The 24,024-nt window shown below is 39.8% G+C and overlaps 1 protein-coding gene across 1 annotated transcript; it reads left to right on the forward strand.

Annotated features, from left to right (window-relative positions):
* Positions 1-8,484: 8,484 nt before the first annotated feature.
* On the forward strand, positions 8,485-23,428 carry LOC136678512 (uncharacterized). The gene is made up of 13 exons (XM_066656560.1): positions 8,485-8,566; positions 8,811-8,867; positions 10,501-10,581; positions 10,818-10,901; positions 11,116-11,199; positions 11,303-11,386; positions 11,893-11,949; positions 12,275-12,349; positions 15,513-15,681; positions 18,903-18,952; positions 20,869-20,991; positions 22,103-22,216; positions 23,277-23,428. Exons 1-13 carry the CDS (start codon positions 8,485-8,487, stop codon positions 23,426-23,428), a joined length of 1,212 nt encoding a protein of 403 aa, XP_066512657.1.
* The last annotated feature ends 596 nt before the right edge of the window (positions 23,429-24,024 follow it).

The raw sequence follows: 24,024 nt of genomic DNA on the forward strand, positions 1-24,024 counted from the left end.
GTGAGGGCCAGTGTTCATTTTGGCAGCTGATTTGGTCTAGTTTTACATTTAGATTACCAAATCTAACAGTTTTAGATTACTAAATTCTGTATTAGTTTTGGTAAAATTTTAATCATTTAATTATTGTCAGTTTAATTTAGCGAACACTAAAAATGACATTCACAAAAAATACTTTGAGGGTGTTTCCTCATCATTTGCAGCTGTCCAAGTCTGTTTGCACACTTGAATCTGGTATAATGTGTTTTCACAGCCCCAGTGTCAGTAAATATAAAACAAAAAAATTCAATGCTAGGCTTTCTCTCTCTCAACAGACGGCAGAAAGAGACAGTTTTTAGACAGCAAAGAGACTGCCAACATTAACAAGTATGAAAAGAGATGAGGACGTGGCTCTATTCCTGCTCCATTAGTGGGTAATATTGATTAATTTTGGCATAAATTTGGCTGAATTCGGGAGAGCGCCAACTACAAGAAAATAAACACAGACCGAAAGTGCTACAGAACTAAACAGCTCGAGTTTCTGTAGTAATTCAAATGGTGAATTAAAACGTACAAGTTAAACATCAGCCACAAAAAAACACAGTCATTTTTCACCCTCGAACACACCTTAGAAGATGCAGAGCTTCTGAACCTAAACAAACCTGAGAGCAGTGTTTCCCCACAATTTTAGATGTTGATTTCAAATTTAAAAAAGCCTATTTTAGTTTTATTTTTAAAAGATGCACTATTTATTACTTTAATAATCGAAAACTTAAAAAGATGTCAACATCTAAATGTACAAAAGGAATATGGCCACTTTTTTTCAAATACATTTAGCATATATTGAACATTAACATTAACAATGCAATGTGCGCTGCAGAATGATGAGTTAAAAAAAGAAAAGTAAAATGTCCTCACAATTCTAACGTAAAACCCACTTTCCTCCCAATAATGATGTGCCACACTGGCAGATACTGCAAGCTTTTCTGGTGTCATGTGTACATTGAGATCAGAGTGTGGCTCCAGAGTGGTCTTTACAGAGAGGGAAAGCAGTGGAAAAGGGGAACACACCTCAAAAACAAACGGAGCATTTTCCTGTTTTGTTTTCAAATAAGAAATAGCAGGCTATTTATCCGTCTTTCATATTAGTGTTTTGTTTTTATTTGCTGACAAAAAGTGCAAAGTCTTGCATTATAGTTCTCATTTTCAAAGTAATATTTTTATTTAGTTCTCATCTAATTTTGTAGTGAAAAATATTGTTGTGACTATATACAAAATTATTAACAAAATGAACACTGACCAAGGCAAACAGGATGACATCCAAAAAGGGCCTTTTCATATGGTCATTATAGCAAACGAGAGCAGTCCACTCAAGTGCTGTCATTCCATGTGGGATGTGGGATACGGACCAAACTTGGGCCAGAATCATTGTGCTATCTGGAATCATTCACCTCTTTTTTTTTACTCAATGATTGATCGGTGACAGTGTATTTGGTTTTATTGTTTCACTCCCTGTAATAAGCAGAGAGTTTCTGACTGATACAAGAGCATGTCCCAAACCACACCTTGATCACTACCAAGTGCACTTCCTTGGACAAGACGAGACGAAACAAGACGGGACCAAACGAAACGGGCCACTCATAACGCTCTATGTAATCAGGAACTGTTCATCACTACAAGGCTAAGGCCAGGCCAATTACAATGGGGCAGTGAGCTCTACTGTGATTGGCTGTCACAGCTTTTAAACTGCCAGCTCAAAGAATGTTGTTTTTGTAACCATTCGTAAACCTCACAAAGTTGTTTCGCTTACTTAAGTCGTGAGGTCATTGCCCAGATAAGGAGTTTAAGGTCCATGTTGAATGACAAAAATGAATGGGTTTTCCAAAATTGTTACTTACTGCACCCTGGGGTAAACCAAAGTGTTCCAAGCAGATACTGACTTATTTTTTTTTTTTACCTTTTAAAGTCTGAGTACCTTCTGATCTCTCTTATTGGTGTCACCAGTTCTGTGTGATCTTTACATGCTACATAAACACACTGCCTAAAAATGCATTGCCTAAAGGCCCCTCAGCCATGGATTGAGGAGGACAGTGCTGTTCCTTCACTCCCAGTTTTCCTGCCGCTCGTGGGAATCAAACCAACAAACTTTCAGCCCTAAGCCCTCTTCTCTAAAAATTAGGCCATTCATACAAGTGTCACATTATATGCAAGTGTATTTAGAGTTGGAGTTAAGAAGACACGCAAACATAGAGAGAATGTCCCTAGACCAGAGAGGGTTTCCACCTTAATGAGCTGGTAATTCACTGCGGTCACGTACAAACACAGAACAGAAGTGTATCTGAATTGGAAGCATGTTGTTTACCACAGGACATTTCAAACACCACATTCATAAATGTCAAAGAGAATTCCCGCTCAGTACCAGAACTCCCTGTATGGGCATAACAACCAGTACAGAATGACACGTGACTTTAAGGGCCTTCCGAGGTTGTAGACACTGAGTGTGGTTATACTTTCAGGCTTTAGGTTTACCACAAAACAACAGTAGTCTATAATTGAACTAGTTACTGTAAAGACCATGCTGTAGATTGATGTGTATATAGAGGTCTTCCTAAGGTTCAGTTGCCCACTCCCATAAATTGATATTATTTTATTGTATTTACTTGAGTATGGATTAAGGCTACTCTACCCACCGCTGTTTATTAGACGTTAACCATAAGGTATCACAACACTCTGTTCAAGAAAGGTAAAGGTTTACAAAGTTTAATTCAGGTGTAGAATAATATGCGTCCGGATATAGTCAGAATTGCATTATAGCTGGACTTGCTGACCCAGGAGCTGATGTGCTCTCTTCAAATTTCAGGATCTTTCTCGTCATAGATTTGCCCGCACAGCAGATAAAAAATAGAAATCACGTTTATTATGTGTTTTTTGAGAGTGTGTGGCTTCTGTCTCTAGATTATCTTCGCTGTTAATCAAACATTTCCACATTTCCAGTGAGTCATTAAGAACACAGAAGCCATAATGATGAGATTGTGCTCTGAGATGGGTTTTGCAGACTGTGACTTCTCAGAAGGCTAGTACTCTCCCCCTCACAACACTCTTTAATGGCATCAGTACATGGCTAAACTTTCTGAGGACCAAAGGATGTAGAGTAAAAAAAAAACCCAAAACAAAACAAAAACAAACAGCTAAATTTACTTTTATTTTGTTTAAAGAATGTTCTCCATATTTAATCAAGCAATCTCTGTTTCACATTCTTTAAAAGAACGTTTGATAAGATTTGGTGATGTTTTGGAGTTTAAAGTTAAAGCAACTCTAGGTAAGATTTTTGCTCCTGGGCTCCCCCTATTGTTGCAGAGTATTATTCACATTTATAGCACTGAAATCCTGAAATGAAGAGGGAGTGGGGAGGGAGTTTTGTGGCTTCCTACCAACTTCCATAGTGCAGTTTCTGCAGTGCTGAGCTGAGAGTATCAAAAACAGAGGCTCTATTTGAAGCAGCACAATAATTTTGAAGCTGCAATTTTAAGGCAAACATACGACCTAGTGCTCCTTTAAAACATACCGTTCTCATTACATCGAGTCTTACTCAGTCAAGTGAGGCTCTTGTAGATTTTATTCTGAAGGTGGGGCTTTTTATGACATGCAGCCATCATTTCATCAGCAGCCAATGATCCCACCCTCACATCAAATTGAAGCCAAACCTCAGGTGAAGTACTCATTCTAAAATTAAGAGAAAGAGACAACAGAGAAAGACTGAATCTGATTATTTACGAATGGGAGGTACATTGTGTATATATAAATACACCAATCAGCCAAGCCAAGATACACCAAAATTAAAACCACTGAGAAGTGACGTGAATGTTGGAAGCTGGAAAAATAGAAAAACCTGTTATTTCTGAGACTCTGACCAAAATATTATGACCACCACAACAGTGGCTCAAATATTTTATCAATTGTTCTTGCTTCCAACTCATCAACCTCATGTGCTGCCTTATATATCCCACTCCTAGACAGATGCCATTGTGTCGAGTTGATGGCTGTGGTCTCGGGGCTGATCAGTGTAAACACAGTTAAATGAATGGTTAAATATGGAAATATTCACTTAAAGTTTTGATTTCTTGTTAATGCTTTCAGCTATTTGGTTCTGAAAAGTTTGACCTTACTTCGAAGCCATATCTTTCTTTGTGAGGGAGCACTCTCTGGTTTAAAGAAGAGTCTAGGGTTGCGTGGGTTAGTGTATGTGTGTAAGGTGTATGTGTGTGTTCTGCAAGGTGTGATATTAAAGTGTATAAATTGGCTGCACTCGTACTGTAAACCTTACAAAACCCTGCCGTCACAGACCAATGACTGCTACTCATTATTTGTGCCTTTACCATTTTCAGCCACAGCTTTCTCTTCATTACATTTTGGTTTGTTATTAAACGAGCCGCTATTTCATTCGCTGGAATATCCACCAATCGTGTGCTTGTTTTAAAGAAGGGGTTCCCAAACTTGTGGCCACGTTATTTATTTTGTTTCTGAACAGCTGGTGAACTGCTTGTAGATGAGGTGTAGGCCAATCAGAAGCCATGCGCCGTGACATCAAACTGAACCCAGAACAAATCCTCCGTAAGAACAGGCTTGTAAGCCGCAAGCAAGAATTCTCTTTTAACTTTTGGATTGTGCTGGAGATTTTTGTTGACCACCGACCCAAGAAGTGTTTGAACTTCTTCAAAAAGCCCTCGGGGGAATGTTACAAGACAGATAAAAATTAATGTGAAAGCTGCTGTAAGTTCAACAGGGTTTACACTTCACATTTAGTACCGACTCTGCTCGGTTGGAATCCGGCAGGGACCTAATAAGAACCAGGACCAAGAACAGATTTGGCCGCTGGAAAAGCAAAAGAGCCGAGCTGAGTCGAGTCGAGCCGAGATGAGTAGATTCACGTAGGTTCCATGCAGTGGAAAAACACCAGTGGACTCCTCCAGCTGTAGTCAGGCAGTGCATGGCCAAGTGACTTGGTAGTTGTTTGGAAAGGACCCAAAGTTGGGGTGATTTTTTTTTTTTTTCAGTTTTTTCAAACGCTTGTTTATATTTTGTTTCAAATTAAGACAGTTTCGACATTCTTCTGTGAAGTTGTTTTGAGGTGACAACATTTCACTGACTACAAGTTAATCCCAGATCATAAAGTTTAAGACACTCGCATAAAACATTGGAAATGTTTTCCTTAAAAAGCTCTAAAGTTAAATGTAAACCATGTTGAAGTCAATTAGCTGGTAGTTATGTTTCCATTCAAGTTAAATTTAAAAATTTTTTCTTTTTATTGAAATGCCAGAGATTATTTTTATTGTATATTTGGGATCAATAGGTTTGGGAACCCTTGCTTTAAATGGACTCTTAAGTCCCTTGTGTTAATAGATGATTTCACACTAGTGGCCTTCTGAGCTCTGTATCATTATAAATATATGGATATACAGTACATTCATTCCAGTTTTTTTAATAATAAACTTTTATTTCTATTCTGGTCTAGACCAGTTTTACTAGTTTAATTTCCTGAAACAATATGCAAATGTTAACATATTTTTTTTTTGTTAAATTGCACCAGTTATTAATAAAGACATTACATGATCTCTTTGGTCCAGATGGTGTTCTTTGAGGAAATAAGGACATGTAAATGTTCAATGCAGCTCAGCAGCTGCAGACATTTTGGGAGCCTTTCCCAAGGGCTTTTTCTGGAAAGAGTTCTACTGAAGTCTGGGAGATTTGCTGGAAAAAGTCCATTCAGGACCTACTTCACAACTTACACGACTGAAAGGATCTGCTGCTAATGTTTTGGGGCCGGGTACGACAGGACACTTTCACCTCCATGTCTTGTGGAGACCATGGTTTGAGGGGTCAGATCTGATTTGGTGACACATGAGACCTAAACAATATTAGGAAGGTGGTTTTAATGATATGGCTAATGAGTGAAGAGTGTACTGTTCTAAATTTGATGGAAATTTACACAACACTGTTCAGACTGAAGAGAGAAGTGTACACAGGTGATGGGGGTGTTTTTGCCTGAACTGACATTTGTACAGGTGTATGAGTGTGTGTGTGTGTGTGTGTGTGTGTGTGTGTGTGTGTGTGTGTGTGTGTATGTGTGTGTGTGTGTGTGTGTGTGTGTGTGTGTGAGAGAGAGAGAGAGAGAGAGAGAGAGAGAGAGAGTATTCTCTGTGCCAGTTGATCTCAGGTGACACACCAGAGGGCCATTACAGCCTGTTACTCTCTCTGGGGTCCTCTCTCTCTCTCTCTCTCTCTCTCTCTCTCTCTCTCTCTCTCTCTCTCTCCTGCTGCTGCTGCAGAGAGAGAGAGAGAGAGAGATACTGGACAGTAAGCATAGAGCTGTCTCTCTTAGAGTGTGCGTCTGTCTCCCGCAGGTGAGTTATACGGATCTTTATTTGGACTTTATTCTGGTCTTTAGCTCATATGCAGAAACATAAACACTTCAGGATAAATTAAACACTCATTTTCCAAGTTAAAATAAATGCCCACACGTCCTCTGCAAATGTCAATTTTTACAGTATCAGGACTCAAACTTTAACATAGGCCTAATTTGTTTCCGTTTTCTTCTCATCCATTAGAGTCACTATGTCACTGGAGTGCCCTAAATTTGCATATGACCTTAAGAGCATTTATCTGAGCTGCTGGTGACATCTCTTCAATATTAAATTCAGAAATACAAAAGTTAATAAAGGAATTATGTTAATATGCATTAAATATCTGCCTTTTAAAGTTGCAGTATTGAGTTAATTTGCCTTAATTTTATTATAAAGGGATGTCACTAGCAGGGCTTTGTAATGTTCTGTATTGCTCAGCAGTGCTCAATAGGGGTTTCTAAGGCTCCCCAAGGCTCCATAGGTCTCTACAGGGCTCTGTATGTCCCCTGTAACACTCGACAAGGATCTGTAAATTTCAATAGGGCTCTGTAGGCCCGTGCAGTGATCCACAGGGCTCTGTATGGCCCCGTAGGAGTCTATATGTTCTGCAGCAGTCTGTAGATGTCTGTAGGGGGTCTATAGGAGGTCTGCAGGAGTCTGTAGGTGTCTGTAGGGGGTGTGCAGGAGTTTGTAGGTGTCTATAAGGGGTCTATAGAGTTTAAAACTGAAAAGATATATCTGCACTGATATGTGGCTTCCTGTGCAGAAGCAGATTCTTTTTTGTGTCATCATTATACACAGCTCAATTCGTTTTCACCATTATTTCTGCCTTGTTGTTGTTACTGTATGCTGTATGCTGTTATTGTTCGAAGAATGAGAACGAGAGGTCACTGATACACACTGATGTCATCATTTGGCCATGGCTGGTTTCTGAGAGTTACTTTGTTTGTAGTAGGTTGGTTTCTGAGAGGTATGGCAGCAGTAATTGGTTGGTTTCGTACAGATGTGCTTGTATTTTGCTGATTTTATAGAGATATGCTGGCTGTAAATGACTCGTTTGTCCAAGTAAAAACACGTATCTGCATCTTTAACTGTGTTTGGTTACTGCATCATTTATACACAGCAGCTGTCCTTCACTCCGTGTGTAAATTTCATGACGGACGACCAATAGAAACACTCCAAAATTACTCTGAATTAAATCTTTTTACATTGACTCCAATTGAAAGTTACCAAGATTTTTTCCTTCTGTGAAGTTACTATTTTGGGAGATACATGGGAGATACTGGACAGTGATGAAATATATATTTTGCTTGTAATTGGCCACTTTCATAGATAAGCCAGCTGTAATTAGTTTTATAGAGCTATGGTGGCTGTAATTGGCTGTTTTTGTAGAGATACTCAGGCTGTAATTGGCTGGTTTCATAGAACTTTGCTGCCTATAATTGGCTGGGGTTTCTATTTTGGAGATAAGCTGGTGCTAATCGGCTTTTAGTACGACCCAGACAGGGCTGACATTTTAGTAGTACACAATCTGATTGGTCCATTTCCTGCGGAGATTAAAAATCTTTGTGCTAAAGGGATGGAGTCATTTTGACCTGAATATGACGCCAGTTTCTCAAAGATATCAAGTCTCTCCTGAGAAAAATGGATATGAAAATAAAGGTGAAGAATGAAAACAGTAAATTCTGCCCATTTTAAATGTTACATATAGTTCTTGTGTAGTTTTCTACTGCATTTATGTATTTATCATCGCTGTCCAATAAAAACACGCATCTCCAAATATAGTAACTTTACAGAAGGAGGAAAAACGTCTTAACTTTTAATGGTAGTCAGTGTAAAAACACTTTATTCAGAGTAATTTTGGAGCGTTTCTATTGGTCATTCGCCATGAGATTTACACACAGTGTGAAGGACAGCTGCTGTGTTCAGATGATGTAGTAACTAAAAGTACACAATAGCAGGCATTTCATTGGACGGTGACGATGTGTTTGCTGCTCTGATGTTAAAACATGGTAGAGTTTAACTAATGAGCATTTTGATACAAACTTAATGAATAAAGAGTGGAAATGCATAAGAATTCTCATTGACTGATGCTTGTCTTTCAGTGATGGCCAAGGTCAAACTAAGTCAGTGGGTCTACATGCGAGTCAGTGTTGCCATAGTAACCCTGCTGCCCATTTGCATCACAGGTAGGTAACACTATTATCAACAGCTGAGTTTATAGTTTATATTCAGGGGATGACTCAACACGTCTTCGGTCGTTTCTTTCCCCAGGACACCACTATAATATTGCAGTGTTGTTAGTGAAGAAATGAGATTCCTGCATGTTAACACATGACTGTATCACCCTCCAGGTTAAACTGTGCTGGACGTTTATCACTAATCTTCATGGATCTGAAACTTCTGTTTCCTTTTTGTGTTTGTATGTTTCAGTCCTGAAACACAGGGAGCTGGAGCAAAGAGAAAAACGAGGCATTTTAGCATCGACAGGTAAACAAGGGACACTAATACAGCAGTGTGAATAGTTTATTTATAAAGCACCTTTCATACACAAGGACGATTCACAGTTACAGAGTCAAAAGAAAAAAAGCCATTAAATTAAGAATAAGAATAGAAAGAAAAAAAAAGGCATTTAAAACAGTGCTATAAAAGAAAACACATGATTAATAAAATCATTCAAACAATTAGAATGGTATAAAAGAAAAAAAATAACATGCTGTTGTCAGGACTGAGTGGACTGACGGAGGCGGACGCACTTGCTAAAACACAAGATAAACCAAACAGAAAGAGACTAACATAACAGGCAGAATACTTAAACAAAGAAAGACTGAGACAGAGAGACTTAGACAGAAGGACAATACATGGAGTGAACTAAACTGAGATACAGATACAGATAAACCTGAACTGAGATAACTAGACTGAAACTAGACAGAGCTGAACAGAGAACTAAACATGGAAGTGCTAAACAGATACCTGGACAAGGAGAACCAAACAGACAACCTAGACAGAAAGCTAAAGCAGACTAAACTTAAACACAGAAAAAAGAGTTAATTTGGACACAGGAGTAAGACACAGACATGGGACAAGGGAGATACAAAGACTGACTTGGCGGGCATGAGAAACAGACAAGACAGACAGACCAGTGAGCACAAAACTTAGGTGGAAAGTCCAACCAACAGGAAGTGACACAAAGGAACTTAAATACACAACACAGACAAGGGACACCTGGAACAGACAAAGAGGAGGCAGGATTACAAATGAGACAATGAGGAGGAGGAACAAAGGCGGGACAAGGACGGAGACACGAACAACAACAAACAGAGCTAAGTGAGCACATGGTAGGGAAAACAGACACGACAGGTCAAGGGTGTGACAGCTGTTCCAGAATTAAAAAAAATGCAGAGTGTTCCTCATCCATAGGGGGTTAACACTAACTTATTATTATTAATTTTATTTTTTTTTTTTTTTGCTGTTTCAGATTCAGTGAGATGGCTAACTTCATTATCAACAGTGCTAAAAAACTAACTAAACAGCTCGGGTTATAAATGAGTTACACTTCAAGCACATACAAACAACAGTCGTGTTTTTCTCTCAAACACACCATTCCACTCTAAAAGACACAGAACTTCTGAACGTGAACATCCCAGAGAGTGCAGTGTTTCCCCACAATCGTAGACGTCTCCTTTAAGGCACAAGTTCCTGAGAAAGTTAATACAGGCTCTGATAGATGTTTGCTGCATGCAGCTGTCTGACCATGTTGACCCCTTTATACACTCTTGTGGCTGAGGGTGTACAGTGAGCTACAATTTCACTGTGGTCTACGTCCTTGTGGACGACAGCTCAATAAAGGAAGTGTGAAATATCTGTCTTAATTTCTCTCTAAATGAGCCCCATACACACGAGAAAAGCACATACAGCACCCTGATATTTCATTTTGGTTTTGGGTTCTTGCCACAGTGGAAGCCCATACACAACAGTGGGTTTAGTTGGGCATGGAGATGGTGGGTCATTGGCTAATCATGTGCACTGTGGTATTTTAACAGCCTCCTCCGGTGTGTTTTAACCTTTACTGGTGCGGTGTGTGTCTGTGATGATTAATTGTGTTTATTATTCAATCCTGCAGAGATTCCAGTAGAATACATTGACCCTGCCTCCATAGACCTCACTCCCTTAGTAAACACACTCATCAATGCCACACACACAGGTACCAAGTACCACACACACACACACACACACTTGTTATACAATGTAAGGAAATATAGTCATACACACTCAGCCACATTGGTCAAAGCCTTACCATTAACCAAATTAAAACATATTCATTTAATACTTAAAATACAACATACAGCTCAAAGCAACTAAAGCATCATCAAGCTAATTTAGTGATGGTGTGTGTGTGTGTGTGTGTGTGTGTGTGTGTGTGAGAGTTCCTTCTTTCAGGTTCCCTGCATCTCTTTTCTGTACTGAGTGTGACATCTCATAGCTCTCTTGCGCTGCACAAACTCACCCTGCTGGTGTATAACAGTAAATACACACACACACACACACACACACACACACACTTCCATTAACATTCTGCTTGTTGATGTTCTACAGCAGATTTAATCAGGATGTTTGTTTACTTTGATGATATTTTAATTTGTTTTATGTAGTTAAAAGTGTTATTTTGCCAGATTGTGTTTGTGTGTGTGTGTGTGTGTGTGTGTGTGTGTGTGTGTGTGTGTGTGTGTGTGTGTAGTTTCTAATTTTCAGGATATTGAAAGCAGTCTGTTTCCTACAAGATATTGCTACTGCGTCACAAACAAAACCAATGACCTCACAGGTTACAAACACTATCACACACACTGCAGTTAATTGACAAATGGTCCATTTATACACTCTTCTGATGTTAGTGTGTGTGTGTGTGTGTGTGTGTGTGTGCTCAGATTTTACTGCTATTCTGTTGGATGTCATGGGGAACTCGACGAGTTACTTGCAGGAGCTTTTCAAATCCAGCTCTATCCTCTCCGGTACCACACACAAATACATCACCTCATTAAACACTGTCCAAACGCTGGTGGACACAGTGAACTCAGCAGCTGTGAGACGCACTCGGTGTTAGCCACAGTGTGTTTAATCTCTACAGAAAAAACATGAAATAATGCAGAGGGATGCTCTGAAGCAGCTGCACATGAGCCCACGTTTGCCCTGGTTAATGTCCCGGAGCTGTGAATGAATGAAACTCTGGGAAGATTCATCAGAAACAAAGGGCATTAATCAGGGGTGTTTTCCTAAACTAAATACTGGAACATTGCTGTGAAGAGTTTGTAGCTGTCTGCCTCTATGAGAGCATTAGAGAGAGAGGTCAGGTGCTGATGTTTAACTCTGTGTCCACCTCAGTGAAAGCACTTTTATAAAAATGAATTCATGCTTTTTATTTTATAAATATGTTAACATCAGCCTGTCAAAGTCTGTGTGTGTGTGTGTGTGTGTGTGTGTGTGCATTGAATTACTAATGACTCTGTGTTTTTGGCAGTTAGTCAGAGGAACAGCTCAGAATGCATCTACATTTGTGTAATGGCTGGGAAAACAGGTCAGCTATAACTAACACACACACACACACACACACACACTTGTTTCCATCCACTTTGTGGAGAGTTACCTTAGCCCATAACTGTTATCCTTACCCTGAGCTTTACCCTAAATATAACCTTTACCCCACAAGTAAAACAAGCCTCATATATGAGTGTGCAAACAGATTTGGTCCCCACAATGTGATCAAAACCTGATACACAATCAAAATACTACTTCTTTTGCAATGATTATGGTCTTCATATATGTCATATAACTATTTTCCTCTTAATTCTGTTCTTTTCTTTCATGTGTGTGTGTGTGTGTGTGTGTGTGTGTGTGTTCAGACAGAGATCTGTCTAAGCTGTGGGATTCAGTTCCTCCACTCTTCAACCACACCATTATAGAGGACACGCACAAAGGTACACACACACAGACACACACACACACACACACACGTCTGTGTATAAGATTGTGACCCAGTTTAAGAGGCAGGCAAAGTCTTTTAATGTTATAAAATTGCAAAAATGTATATAAAATGTTTTGTTTTTATAGTGACCTTATTAAACTTTTTCTTCTTGCTTCTAAAGCGAACACATCATATCCAGAATTTCCTTTTGGTGAGTTTAGTTACTGTTCTGTATTCAGTGAATTGTTTATTATAGGCTCTGGTCCTTTTTTAATGCTTTAAATCCCCACTCTATACCACCCCCCATCAGTAGATAATCCACTCATTATATTATATACAAACTTTTGAACATCGAGCCTATGTTATACCCACAGGTTCCACCAAACCTGCTGTTTCCATAGAAACTCATCCCACAGAGGTTAGAACGACGACTACATCTGCTGCTGTTTCTGTAGCAACTGTTCCCACAGCAGTTATCATGACGACTTCACCTGCTACTGTTTCTACACCAACACATCCCACAGCGCTTCCGCTGACTACACCTGCTGCTGTTACCATTGCAACTGCTCCCACAGCAGTTACCATGACAAGTACAACTGCTACTGTTTCCATGGCAACACATCTCACATCTGGCACCATGATATCTCCACCTGCTACTGTTTCCATGACAACTCAACCCACAGATGTTACCATGATGACTACACCATCCAAAGCAAGTGAAAGACCTGCAGTTGCTCTGAGAATGACACCAACCAGCAGTCACATGGGGTCTTTTACCACCATAACAACAGAGCCAAGCACCACGGAAACAAGAAAGTCAACAACAGTTTCCATGTCAACTGTGCCATCTAGTGTTAGCTTGACTACCTCTGATGATATTCCTATAACAACGCAGCTAAGACTCATCACCCTACCAACTTCTCTCACTACAACAATAACAAGAACTGCAGTCCCCATGGCAACAGAACAAGCAACCATGAAGATGTACAGTGCTGTTACCAGGCAACCTCCACATACCTTAGCTTCCATGACAACCACTTCTTCTGGTGCTACTTCTCATACAGTGATAAAAACACCTGCTACAATCGCTAATGCAACTCCGCCTACAACTGCTACCACAATAACCAATCCAGCCATTTTTAAAATCCTGACAACAGACACAGCAGGTAAGTACAGGCTCAAATGCGCAAAACATTTAAAATATATGTTTGCACTTTTGGTTTTCACACCAAATATAAATATCATTGTTAATATATTAATGTAAATTATAAAAACTAGTATTTGCTACAAACGTTGCAAGATTTTGAACACAAAATGAAAAATTATTTGAGGACACACACACACACACACACACACACACACACACACACACACACACACACACAAATACAGCCAAATGGAAAACATGGAGCTGTCAGTCACTGACCTTCGACCTCTAATTCTGATAAAGGGCCAATGGTGGCCTAGCAGGGTTAATGTGATTGTTGCTACGGCGATTATTTGATTTGAGTGGAGTCAGGATGGCGCCGGTGATAGTGTCCATGGCAACAGGGCAGAATTCCCCCAGAGAGAGAAGGCTGAATGGCAGGGTCAGAGGAGGTTAAAAGCACATTAAAAAACTCCACACACACACACACACACACACACACACTCACACACGTCGTGTGCTCAGAGGCACACAGTTGTTGCAGTGCACATTAAGATCCAGGGACAAAGCCCTCTATTGATCATTATGTGTAAAATCATGAAATCATGTGATAATAACAGTGACCGCAAGAGGGCACAATTACATCATTAAAGTTTAAACTCAGGAACACACATAATTTATTACTCACTAACTTTGTTTCTAGGATTCTCCAAAGGGCATGACATATATTAGTCTACTTGAAAAACAGTGGGTGAGCACTAGATACTATGAAGTGAACAGAAGATGAATTTCTTGCTTGTGTTGTTAAAAAAATCAATGCTTTCCTCCTTTTGTGGGTTGTGTGTGTGTGTGTGTGTGTGAGAGAGAGTGAGTGTGTGTGTGTGTTTGTGTGTGTGTGTGTGTTTTAAGTTGTAATTTTTATGTTCCTCTAAATAATATTTTTCTTACTTTTTAAATGCTTCAAGTTTTAGGTATTTGTGTTTATTTTTCCCACTAATTATTGATTTGTGATATTTTTAAACATATGAATGGATGATTCTAATCACACTTTAAAAAACAAAAAGACATAAAACAGTACAAAAACATACACCTACATTTCTTGGCAATAGTCGATGTTCTCAGCACAGTAATGTCATCTGTCTGTTGTTTGTTCCTGGTCCTAGTGCAGACAGACTGCAGACAGGACTAACAGCTCAGCTAAAGGCACAAACAGTGTAGTGTATCTTTAAAGGTAAAGCAGTGGTGTTAAAGTCCAGTTGTGTTCCCTAAAGGTTCATTACATTCTCTTCTCCAGAAGGAGAGGGGGATCTCTGTAATCTTTCACTATACAACTGTGGAGAATAAAAGAACACAATAAAAGTCCTGGAGATGAAACGGGGCATAGGAAATCTACAGTTAATATAGAATAAGGTACAGTTATGTTCCCTAACTAAAGGTAAGAATATGTACAAGTGAAGGTACCACCACAGTCACAGTTTTCTGATGGTGCCGCTGACATCCCCTTGACATTTGCTGCTGTTCTATTTTGGGCTGCTGCATGATGTTAAGTGCAAGATGTTAACAGTTGTTATAGTCAAAGATGTCTTTGAATGGTTTCTGGGACCTTAAGAATAAAGTTTTAAGACTTTATTTTGTTAGCTGAGTGGTCAGTTAGCAACTTTACATATAGAAATGCATATAGAATGTGTGTGTTATATATGTGAATATAAGCATATTAAAAAAAAACACCCGGAAAGACCCCACCCCCTGACACAGTGGTTGAATACAATTGTATGATTCAGGTGTTCAAATGCTATTAATTAAAATGATGATGCTTTAGCCTCCATGAATGCCTTTTCATGAACAATAATGGTAAGGGTGTGTGTGCAATGGGTATTATATGGATTTTGCAATTGAATGGAGTCTAGTGGGTGTGGGAAATCTTCAGTAAGACACCAGCCCCATGAGCAAGTGCTTAAAGAAGACCAAGAAGACTGTAACAGCGAGAGACTGATCTAGTGATCTAGGAGATTGTGTGCTGTTCTTGCAGGTTGCCCTTGGAGAGCAGAGCTCTTCTACCAAGGAAATCAGAGAGAGGACCTGATTGGGAACAGGCCAACTGTCAGCACCTTAAAGCTACTGCCCTGTGTGTTTGAGCTGTGCAAGTTCTTCTCCCAATGTCTCTGCAGGGGCTACAGCCACAAAACCTTTCTGCAGAGGTAAAGCACACACTCTCTACAGAGGGTACAGCCACATAGACACTACATACAATATATACTGTATATATTATCCTCTGTATACTATCCACTGTATATACTAGCTGTGCCCCACGGATAGTCCAGTGTTTCATGCAGCTGTTCCTGAGTATCCCATTGTTTTCCATTTTTACTTATGGAAAAAACTCAAATGATGTTATTTTGGAACCACTAATTTGTACTAAATCACTGCTACTATGTAAATTAAATAGGAATGTATGATATGGCCAAAATTTATATCACAATATGTTTTGTAAATTCAGTCAGTGTATGATATAACAATAAGAATAAAAAGCCACAGAAAAACTGCTAAGACCTGAAAGCAAAAACTAGCTTTAAAATGAGTGCTGAACTGACAACAGCGCCCTCTAATGACCGTCAGTCACTGACAGATGCTGTAAATAATGTGTACTGAAATGTGAAATGTGCGATACATATTGATACTGAGCAATTGTCCAGTGACAGAGACACCACAGTGCTGCTCCATGATATACATTATATAACAATTATATAAATGTATTTAAATATTATTCGAAATCTGGTGAAAAGAAACCAAGTATAAATATGGTGGATATAATAAGATACTCTGTATATATTAAGTATGACTTATTATAAATTTATATTATATAATGGTAGTGATTTAGCAATAATTAGTAGATACAAAGGGTGTCATGGTGTAGCAGCAGGTAGTGTCTTTGTCACTCCAGCTCCAGGGTCCTGAAGGTTGTGGGTTTGAGTCCTGCTCAGGTGACTGTCTGTGAGGAGTGTGGTGTGTTCTCCCTGTGTCCGCATGGGTTTCCTCCGGGTGACTGTCTGTGAGGAGTGTGGTGTGTTCTCCCTGTGTCCGCGTGGGTTTCCTCCGGGTGACTGTCTGTGAGGAGTGTGGTGTGTTCTCCCTGTGTCTTTAAGTACTTTCTTTTCAAAAGGGTATTTTACTTTTACATTTATTAAAATTGATTTACAGACACAGTCCTCTCTTTCTCTCTCTCTCTCTCTCTCTCTCTCTCTCTCTCTCTCTCTCTCTCTCTCTCCAGTTACTGTACAGAAAGTCATGTGTGGTATGAGAAGCACACAGTGGAGGTCTGCAGTCGTGTGAGAAGAGTTGCCTTCTCCAGGAGTAAGTCATGTCTCCAGATTTATATGAATGATTGAGGTCTTAACTATTGTGTTTAAAGGATCAGGAAAAGCAACATTTTATTTGATCAAACTAACATTCTCTCTCTCTCTCTCTCTCTCTCTCTCTCACACACACACACACACACACACACACACACACACACATACACACAGATCTGAAGCAAAAGTGCCTATCAAGGATGTGTGTGTGAAGATGTGAGAAGAATGAAGTGTCACCAGGAAACACACACCAACATCTTCAACTTGTTTGATATTTACATATATCCTCCTTTTAATGAAAAATCCAGAACTAAGCTTATTCCCTGCCACTCCTTTAATTTATAGAAGTTTGTTTAACTTTAATCGTGAATAAAAGCCTGCAGGTAAATATTTATGCACCTGTTAAAACAATGTAAAAACAGATTAAATAAAAACAGTGGTCAGAATATGTGAGCACTGCTGTGAGAATTTGATGGCATTCAGACATGTAAACATTAGTGAGGTCAGATACAGATGATGGATGATCAGCTCTGGATCACAAACACAACTCCAGCTGATCCCAGTAGCACTGGATGGAGCCCTCTCAGTCCAGAGAACACAGTTCCTCTGTTCCACAGCCCAGCGCTGGAGGGGTTTATGGAGGGGTGCCTTTTGTAAATGCTGTCCTGGTTATTTGGAAAGTGTTTATTCTGGCTCAGTGGAAGAAGAATGGAATGAAATACATGAGCTGTGTGTGTGTTTGTGTGTGTGTGTGTGTGTGTGTGTGTGTGTGTGTGTTCTGTTGAAATTAGAATGTGCAGCCTAGTGAACACAAAGGACCATTATCAGCCTCCACAGCCCCCACTGAGCCCCTACTTCCTGTGTGTGTGTGTGTGTGTGTGTGTGTGTGTGTGTGTGTGTGTGATCCATCTAAGTCCATCCTCCAGTAAATATATTATCACATAGAGTCACACACTGACTGCAGTAATAGTTTTATTCCACAGGTATGTGTTTGATAAGCTACTGACATCCCGAGAGAGTGTGTTGTGATCAGAGAGTGTGTGAGCTGTGTGTCATCCAGCATCTATCAGCTCAGTAACTGAAGTGTGTACCATGCTGTTCTTCACTTTCATTTGGTTCTGAAATACAAATCTGAAGCTCCAAAATTCATGGTGCTACCCAAACACAAAACAACACAGAAACAACACACCCTCACCTCACACACAGCAGAGTTCTGCACTCACTGAAATATTCAAACAGAAAGAAAAGGATTACCATTCGAACTCAGGAAAGGTGCAAACTATTACCACTGAACTTACGTAATTGTACTTAAGTAAATATAACTACTTACTAATGGCTGTCCATAAGTGTGTAGTTATTAGGTACATTTTGTTGAGGTCAAATAAAGATAACTTCACAGGAAGAGGAAGAAAACCTTCTTCATTTCAATGAAAGTTAATGTAAAAAGATTTTATTCAGATTATTTTATTTTGGAGCATTTCTATTGGTGCATTCATCATGAAATATTCACACAGTGTGAAGGACAGCTGGAGGAAACCTGCTCCACAAACCTGGAGATACAGGTTTATAATTAAAAGTACCACTAGTTTTTATGAAAGTATATATATTTTTTTACAATTAAACAATATTACACCCAAATAATTAAACTTTTCCTAGAGGATGGATTAATGCATTTAAGAGTTTGCACTTTGTGTGTCAGAGGTTGTTGAGACTGGGACCGACAGCATGTGTGTGTGAGGGGCTCTTCCTTTGTGACCCGATACACATGGTGTGTACAGGTAGCTGCAATTGCCCTGATACCATGGCAACAGCCCTAACCTTTGCCCTCTAAGGTGGCCCTAAATAGCCCTTTGTTTCTGTTAGGGCACACACACACCTGTGCTATCATGCATTTGCTTCAGTCAGGTGTTCAGACCGCAGGTGGAAGAGTCTCAGGTAAGACACATTTCACTCTCTCTTCATGAAAGCATGATTTATAATTCTGTGTTTATATTTTATAAAAGGAATAAAGAAAAATATATAATTTATTTTTAATGTGGAGAAACGTATTTATTTGTGTCTATGTGTAGGATAATCATGCTGCTGATGCTAATTCTCCTGCTCTCCACATCCCCACATGGTACAATTATTATAAATATTATTTATTGTTGTTGTAGATTTATTGTGCTGCAGTAATGGCTTGATGCAAACACAATGTGGCAAAAACTGATGGCAGAAAAGTATAATGTAATTGTGTGGTTCAACTAAATAAACAGTAAAATGTGTACAGTTTATTATTATTATTATTATTATTTTCAAATTCATTATTTTTAAGTGAAAACCTATAATGAATTTTTTTTTAAATGCTTTCTGTAAATGCAATTTGTGTATGTTCTTACTGATGTATACTACTGGTAACTGGATTCCAGTGAGAAGCAGTGCTCCTTTTTGCCCGGATACAAGTGACCTCAACACAGACATGTTCCTGATTGGTGAGTCAATATCTGAGCTACTAACACAAGTTTAAAATCGGTTAAGTACAGATTAGTTTGATCATATTTAATATTGTGTGTATATATGTAAAAGAACACATAGCCCTCATAGCCCTGTACCCGTAAAGCCCCACCAAGGCAAAGGGACCATGGGCCAGAAGCCACTCAGCCCCCCATGGTACAGCCAGTATCTAGCAGGCCAGTGATGCAGATCAGCCACAGCCCACTTCAATGGGGCAGTTTTTCCACCACTGGCTCTGGTGTGTGTCACTGGATAGCCTTAATACCCAACACACTCCTTAGTGCCATCATTCCACCTTCAACCGCTACGTTTGGTCCAATGCCTTGTGTCTGCCCTCAATCCAACAGAACCAGTGAGAGTCATTCCTAGTGGATGGCTCGGTGTCCTTATTTGGCCTTTGAAACTTTCCATCTTCTGATTCACTGAGGTGTCACTTAAGATCTTCTGTCTCCTTGACAGTATCCCACTTCTGACACCAGTGTGGGGTTTGTGTTCAAGAAAGTGGGGACAACATGGCTCTTGTTAGCTCAATGGTCTTTGTTTAACACACACACACAAAAAAAACCAGAACAGTCTCTTCCTCGGGGGAGGGGCACTGTCATTTAAGCTGCTCTTCATAGCCCCGCACAACTTATACTAATGGCGATTTTCTACTGCATGTTACCTACTCTACTTGACTCTACTCTGCTCTACTTGCATTTTGGGCCCTGAAATCTGGGTTTTCTGGTAGAACAGCTGCCCCCACCCCTGAAGTGTAACTGGTGATGTCACAAACAGACACTAAAGGGAACCAGGGATTTTGGAAACCAAAACAACTGCAGGGGTAACACTAAGCATTTTACTCATCATGTATTCACATTGTTGTTGTTGTTGTTGTTTGGGACTGAACACAGCTCCGTAATCAGTTCTGACAGATCAGTAGAGTTTGTTCCTTCCTTGTTGCAGCGTCCAGCTCTCGCTGGATTCTTTCGTCGGCCACCAATCCAAGGAGCATTTCAACCTCTTCAAAAGATCATGCCATAATTTTACGAGCTGCTGTCGTGAGTCAGTCAAAAACAAACGGGATCTCTGCTTCAGCTGGAGATTTTACAGATGGAGAGTTGGTGCTGGACGTCCCTCTGGCCAATCAGCACTCTGCAAATTTTACACATGCAGTTTAGTCCCTATTTCAACTTGAAAACACAAATGAGCAAGTACTAAAAAAAGGACCCGGTGCCAGGTATCAAGTTTCTCAAATGGAAAAGCAAGAAACAGAGTAGAGCTGAGTCTGATAGAGTAGGTACCATGCAGTGGAAAAGCACCATGAACAAACTTGTTGGGACCAGGGGTGTAGATGCCACAATTAAAATCTATTCTCCTCATTCAAATCTCCTGGTAATTCATTTCTCTACAGAGAACTATTTCTCATCGACACTGTGATGTTTCTCAGTCTGATGCTGTATCTCCTGAATGTGTGTGTGTATGTGTGTGTGTTACAGGTTGTCTAGGTGTACAGTTCTCTTGGCTGTATTCTGTGTATGATAATTTGTTATCTGTGCTGAGGTTCACTCTGTGGCTGCGATGTGAGGCTGGAGTGTGTCCAGCTGACCTTCAACAACACACACCCTACTGCAGATACACTACTCACACGCGAGAAACCGGAGAACCTGCGGATGCACTTGACCGGTGAGAGGGGGAAAACAAACAGGGAGAGAGAAAGTGAGAAAGAAGTGGAGGGGGAAATGTGCTTGTGTGTGGGTGTGGGTGTGTGTGTGCGCGTGTGTGTGTGTGTGTGAGAGAGAGAGAGAGAGAGAGAGAGAGAGAGAGAGAGAGAGAGAGAAAAGCAGGGATAGACCAGATGAGATGTAGGAGTGAAATTATCTCAGCAGGAGAACATTTTAAAGATAATTTAACCTCACAGTGGAGATTAAATACACTTAGAGAAAATATAAACATAGGAACCTCACCTGTGTGTGTGTGTGTGTGTGTGTGTGTGTGTGTGTGAGTGTGTGTGTGTGTTTAGATGCTGTCTGCAACATCGGAGGTGCTTTGAGGATCTTGAAAATAGAAGCTGCAGACAAACACCACCAACACACATCAATAACACCTGTGACTACTTGACCAACAATAGCTGCGGTATACACATACACACACACACACACACCATACACTTGTGACTACCTAACCAATTACAGCCGTGGTACACACAAACAAATACAAAGTTTTCCATACATTGTGGGGACATTACATTGAATTATGTTAACTACTGCAGTGTAACCCTAACTTTAACAATGACCTTAATCTTAAACCTTACTTTAACCTCATACTAGCTTTAATCATAACTATTAGAGCTGGAAAATGTATGTATTTATTATATTGGAATCTCATCCTGAGCTGTGGCTTTAATTCTAGTCTACGCAAACCAGAGGAGTATCTTCACAGGTTTCACTGAGGACATTTAGCTTCTGTATTAAACGTTTATAATTACACCAATCAGAGGCAATCAAACACTGTGCTGTTGGCATCTAACAACCACCGTCCGGTACTTTACATTCAGCACTCAGAATTAAAGCCAGATCTTCTTGGAATTCTTTGTTAAAAACAAGACTGGGCCTTAATTTAGAGACAATAATTAGAGTTTAACTCATAAGCACAGTATACAGAAAAATCCCAATAATTTCCCTTTCCCAGTCAAACACTGACACTTACACGAAGAATACAGAATGGAAATATATATATCTTAAAGTATCATATCCTTATTTGACTTATTTGACGTATTTTTTTCTGACTCCTGCAGACTCACTCGATTCGTGTGAGGAAGGGTTCTGTTTGTGTGACAGGGAAGTCATATCCTGCATCTCATCCCACTCCCATCTTCTGCACCATACACAGCTGGAGAACAGCAGCGCAGGTGAGGAGCTTAATACACAGCCTCTTAACATAACTTCATTGGCCAAAAGTATGTGGACACCTGCTAATCCAGTGATTCTTCAGAACTGAAGAGTGTTAGGTGTAGAGACATGTCTCAGTGTAATTTAGTTGTATGAACAATGACCTACAGTAAAGTACAAGTACTCTCTCTCTCTCTCTCTCAGGTTTTGCTTATAATTACACCATTACCACTGATATGGTCAACTTCAATGGAACTGGTGAGAGAGACTGAAACACACACACACACACACTTATATTCTCATTCTCTCTCTCTCTCTCTCTCTCTCTCTCTCTCTCTCTCTCTCTCAGAATGGGAGGAAGAATCCCCTCTGATTTCAGATGTGGATTTCATACCAAAAGGTGGACAGAGATTGTTTTTAACAAAATATTATTATTTTTACAGTAACTTACCTGCTACCTTTAACCCTTTCCTGACCTCTTTTCTATATCAGAGCTATATGATGAGAATGGAACTGTAGGCAATTCCACTGACTGGTTTTCACTGAACAACAACACTCAGAGTAACCACACCTTCAGCCCAGGGGATTCTGGGATGCCTGCTCCGGGTAAATCATTCCAAAAAGTTTTCTTTAAAGAACCTGGTTTCAGGTGGAAACACTGAACTTCATTAAAACAACTTCTTCATGTTATTCCTATACAGTTTGGTGTCTGTGTTTGTGTTTATGTGCTTGTATATGAATCTTCAGCCCCTAGATGTATCTGTGAGACAAATAAACCTTGTCCATATGTATGTAGACACCCCTATGGGTGCATTCAAGGTCATGGGACACAGTCTGCACAATCTTCACAGACATGGCCCAAGGTCTGCGTACACAATGCAAACCGTGTACCAGAGCAGTGGAACTGTGTTCTCTGGAGCGATGTAGCTCCATGCAGTACACCCTTGGTACCGGTTGATGTGGGCTTTTTGATCCAGAGCTAATCATTCAACATCAGCATCCTTGTTTAAAATTTCCTTGCTGTTTCTTTAAAATAAATATCTGTGTGTTTTGCTAATCATCCTGTGCATCATTCTTCAGGAGCAGAGGAGCAGGAGAGAGAGGAAGAAGAGGGTGAGTGGTGGAGAGGAGAGAAAGAGAGGACAGAAGGAGCGGCGCAGCAGACGACTGAGGTCATTAACGGTGGGTGTGGGTCCCTCTGTCTCCAGAGTGGATTTATTTCTGAAACCTAAGCTTTCACAGAAAATACAGTGAGACTAAGGAGTCGCTACAGAGTTGTTAAAGCCACACTAGGTCAGATTAGTTATTCCTCCTCCTGGGCTCCCCCTACAATTGCAGAGTGCAGTTCACTTTTACAACACTGTACAGAAATATGTGGGTTCCTGCCTGTTTTCAAAAGTTACACTTACAGTTTCAAAAGTTGCTTTTTCTGCAGTGCTGAGCCCAGATTCGCAGCAACAGAGGCTCTATTCTCCTTCACAATGGCATCCCAGTTGTTTGAGGCTGTAATTTTAAGGTAGAAATACTAGTCTATATCTAGTGTTGCTTTAACAACGATCTACAGATATATTAAGGTAAAAGTACAGCGATATTAAAGAGACAATACACAAATTATAAGGAGGTAATACAGAGATATTAAAGAGACAATACACAAACTATAAGAAGGTACTACAGAGATATTAAAGAGACAATACACAAACTATAAGGAGGTACTACAGAGATATTAAAGAGACAATACACAAACTATAAGGAGGTACTACAGCGATATTAAAGAGACAATACACAAACTATAAGAAGGTACTACAGAGATATTAAAGAGACAATACAC

This window comes from Hoplias malabaricus, chromosome Y (genome assembly GCF_029633855.1).
Source record: "Hoplias malabaricus isolate fHopMal1 chromosome Y, fHopMal1.hap1, whole genome shotgun sequence".
Taxonomy (NCBI): Eukaryota; Metazoa; Chordata; class Actinopteri; order Characiformes; family Erythrinidae; genus Hoplias; species Hoplias malabaricus.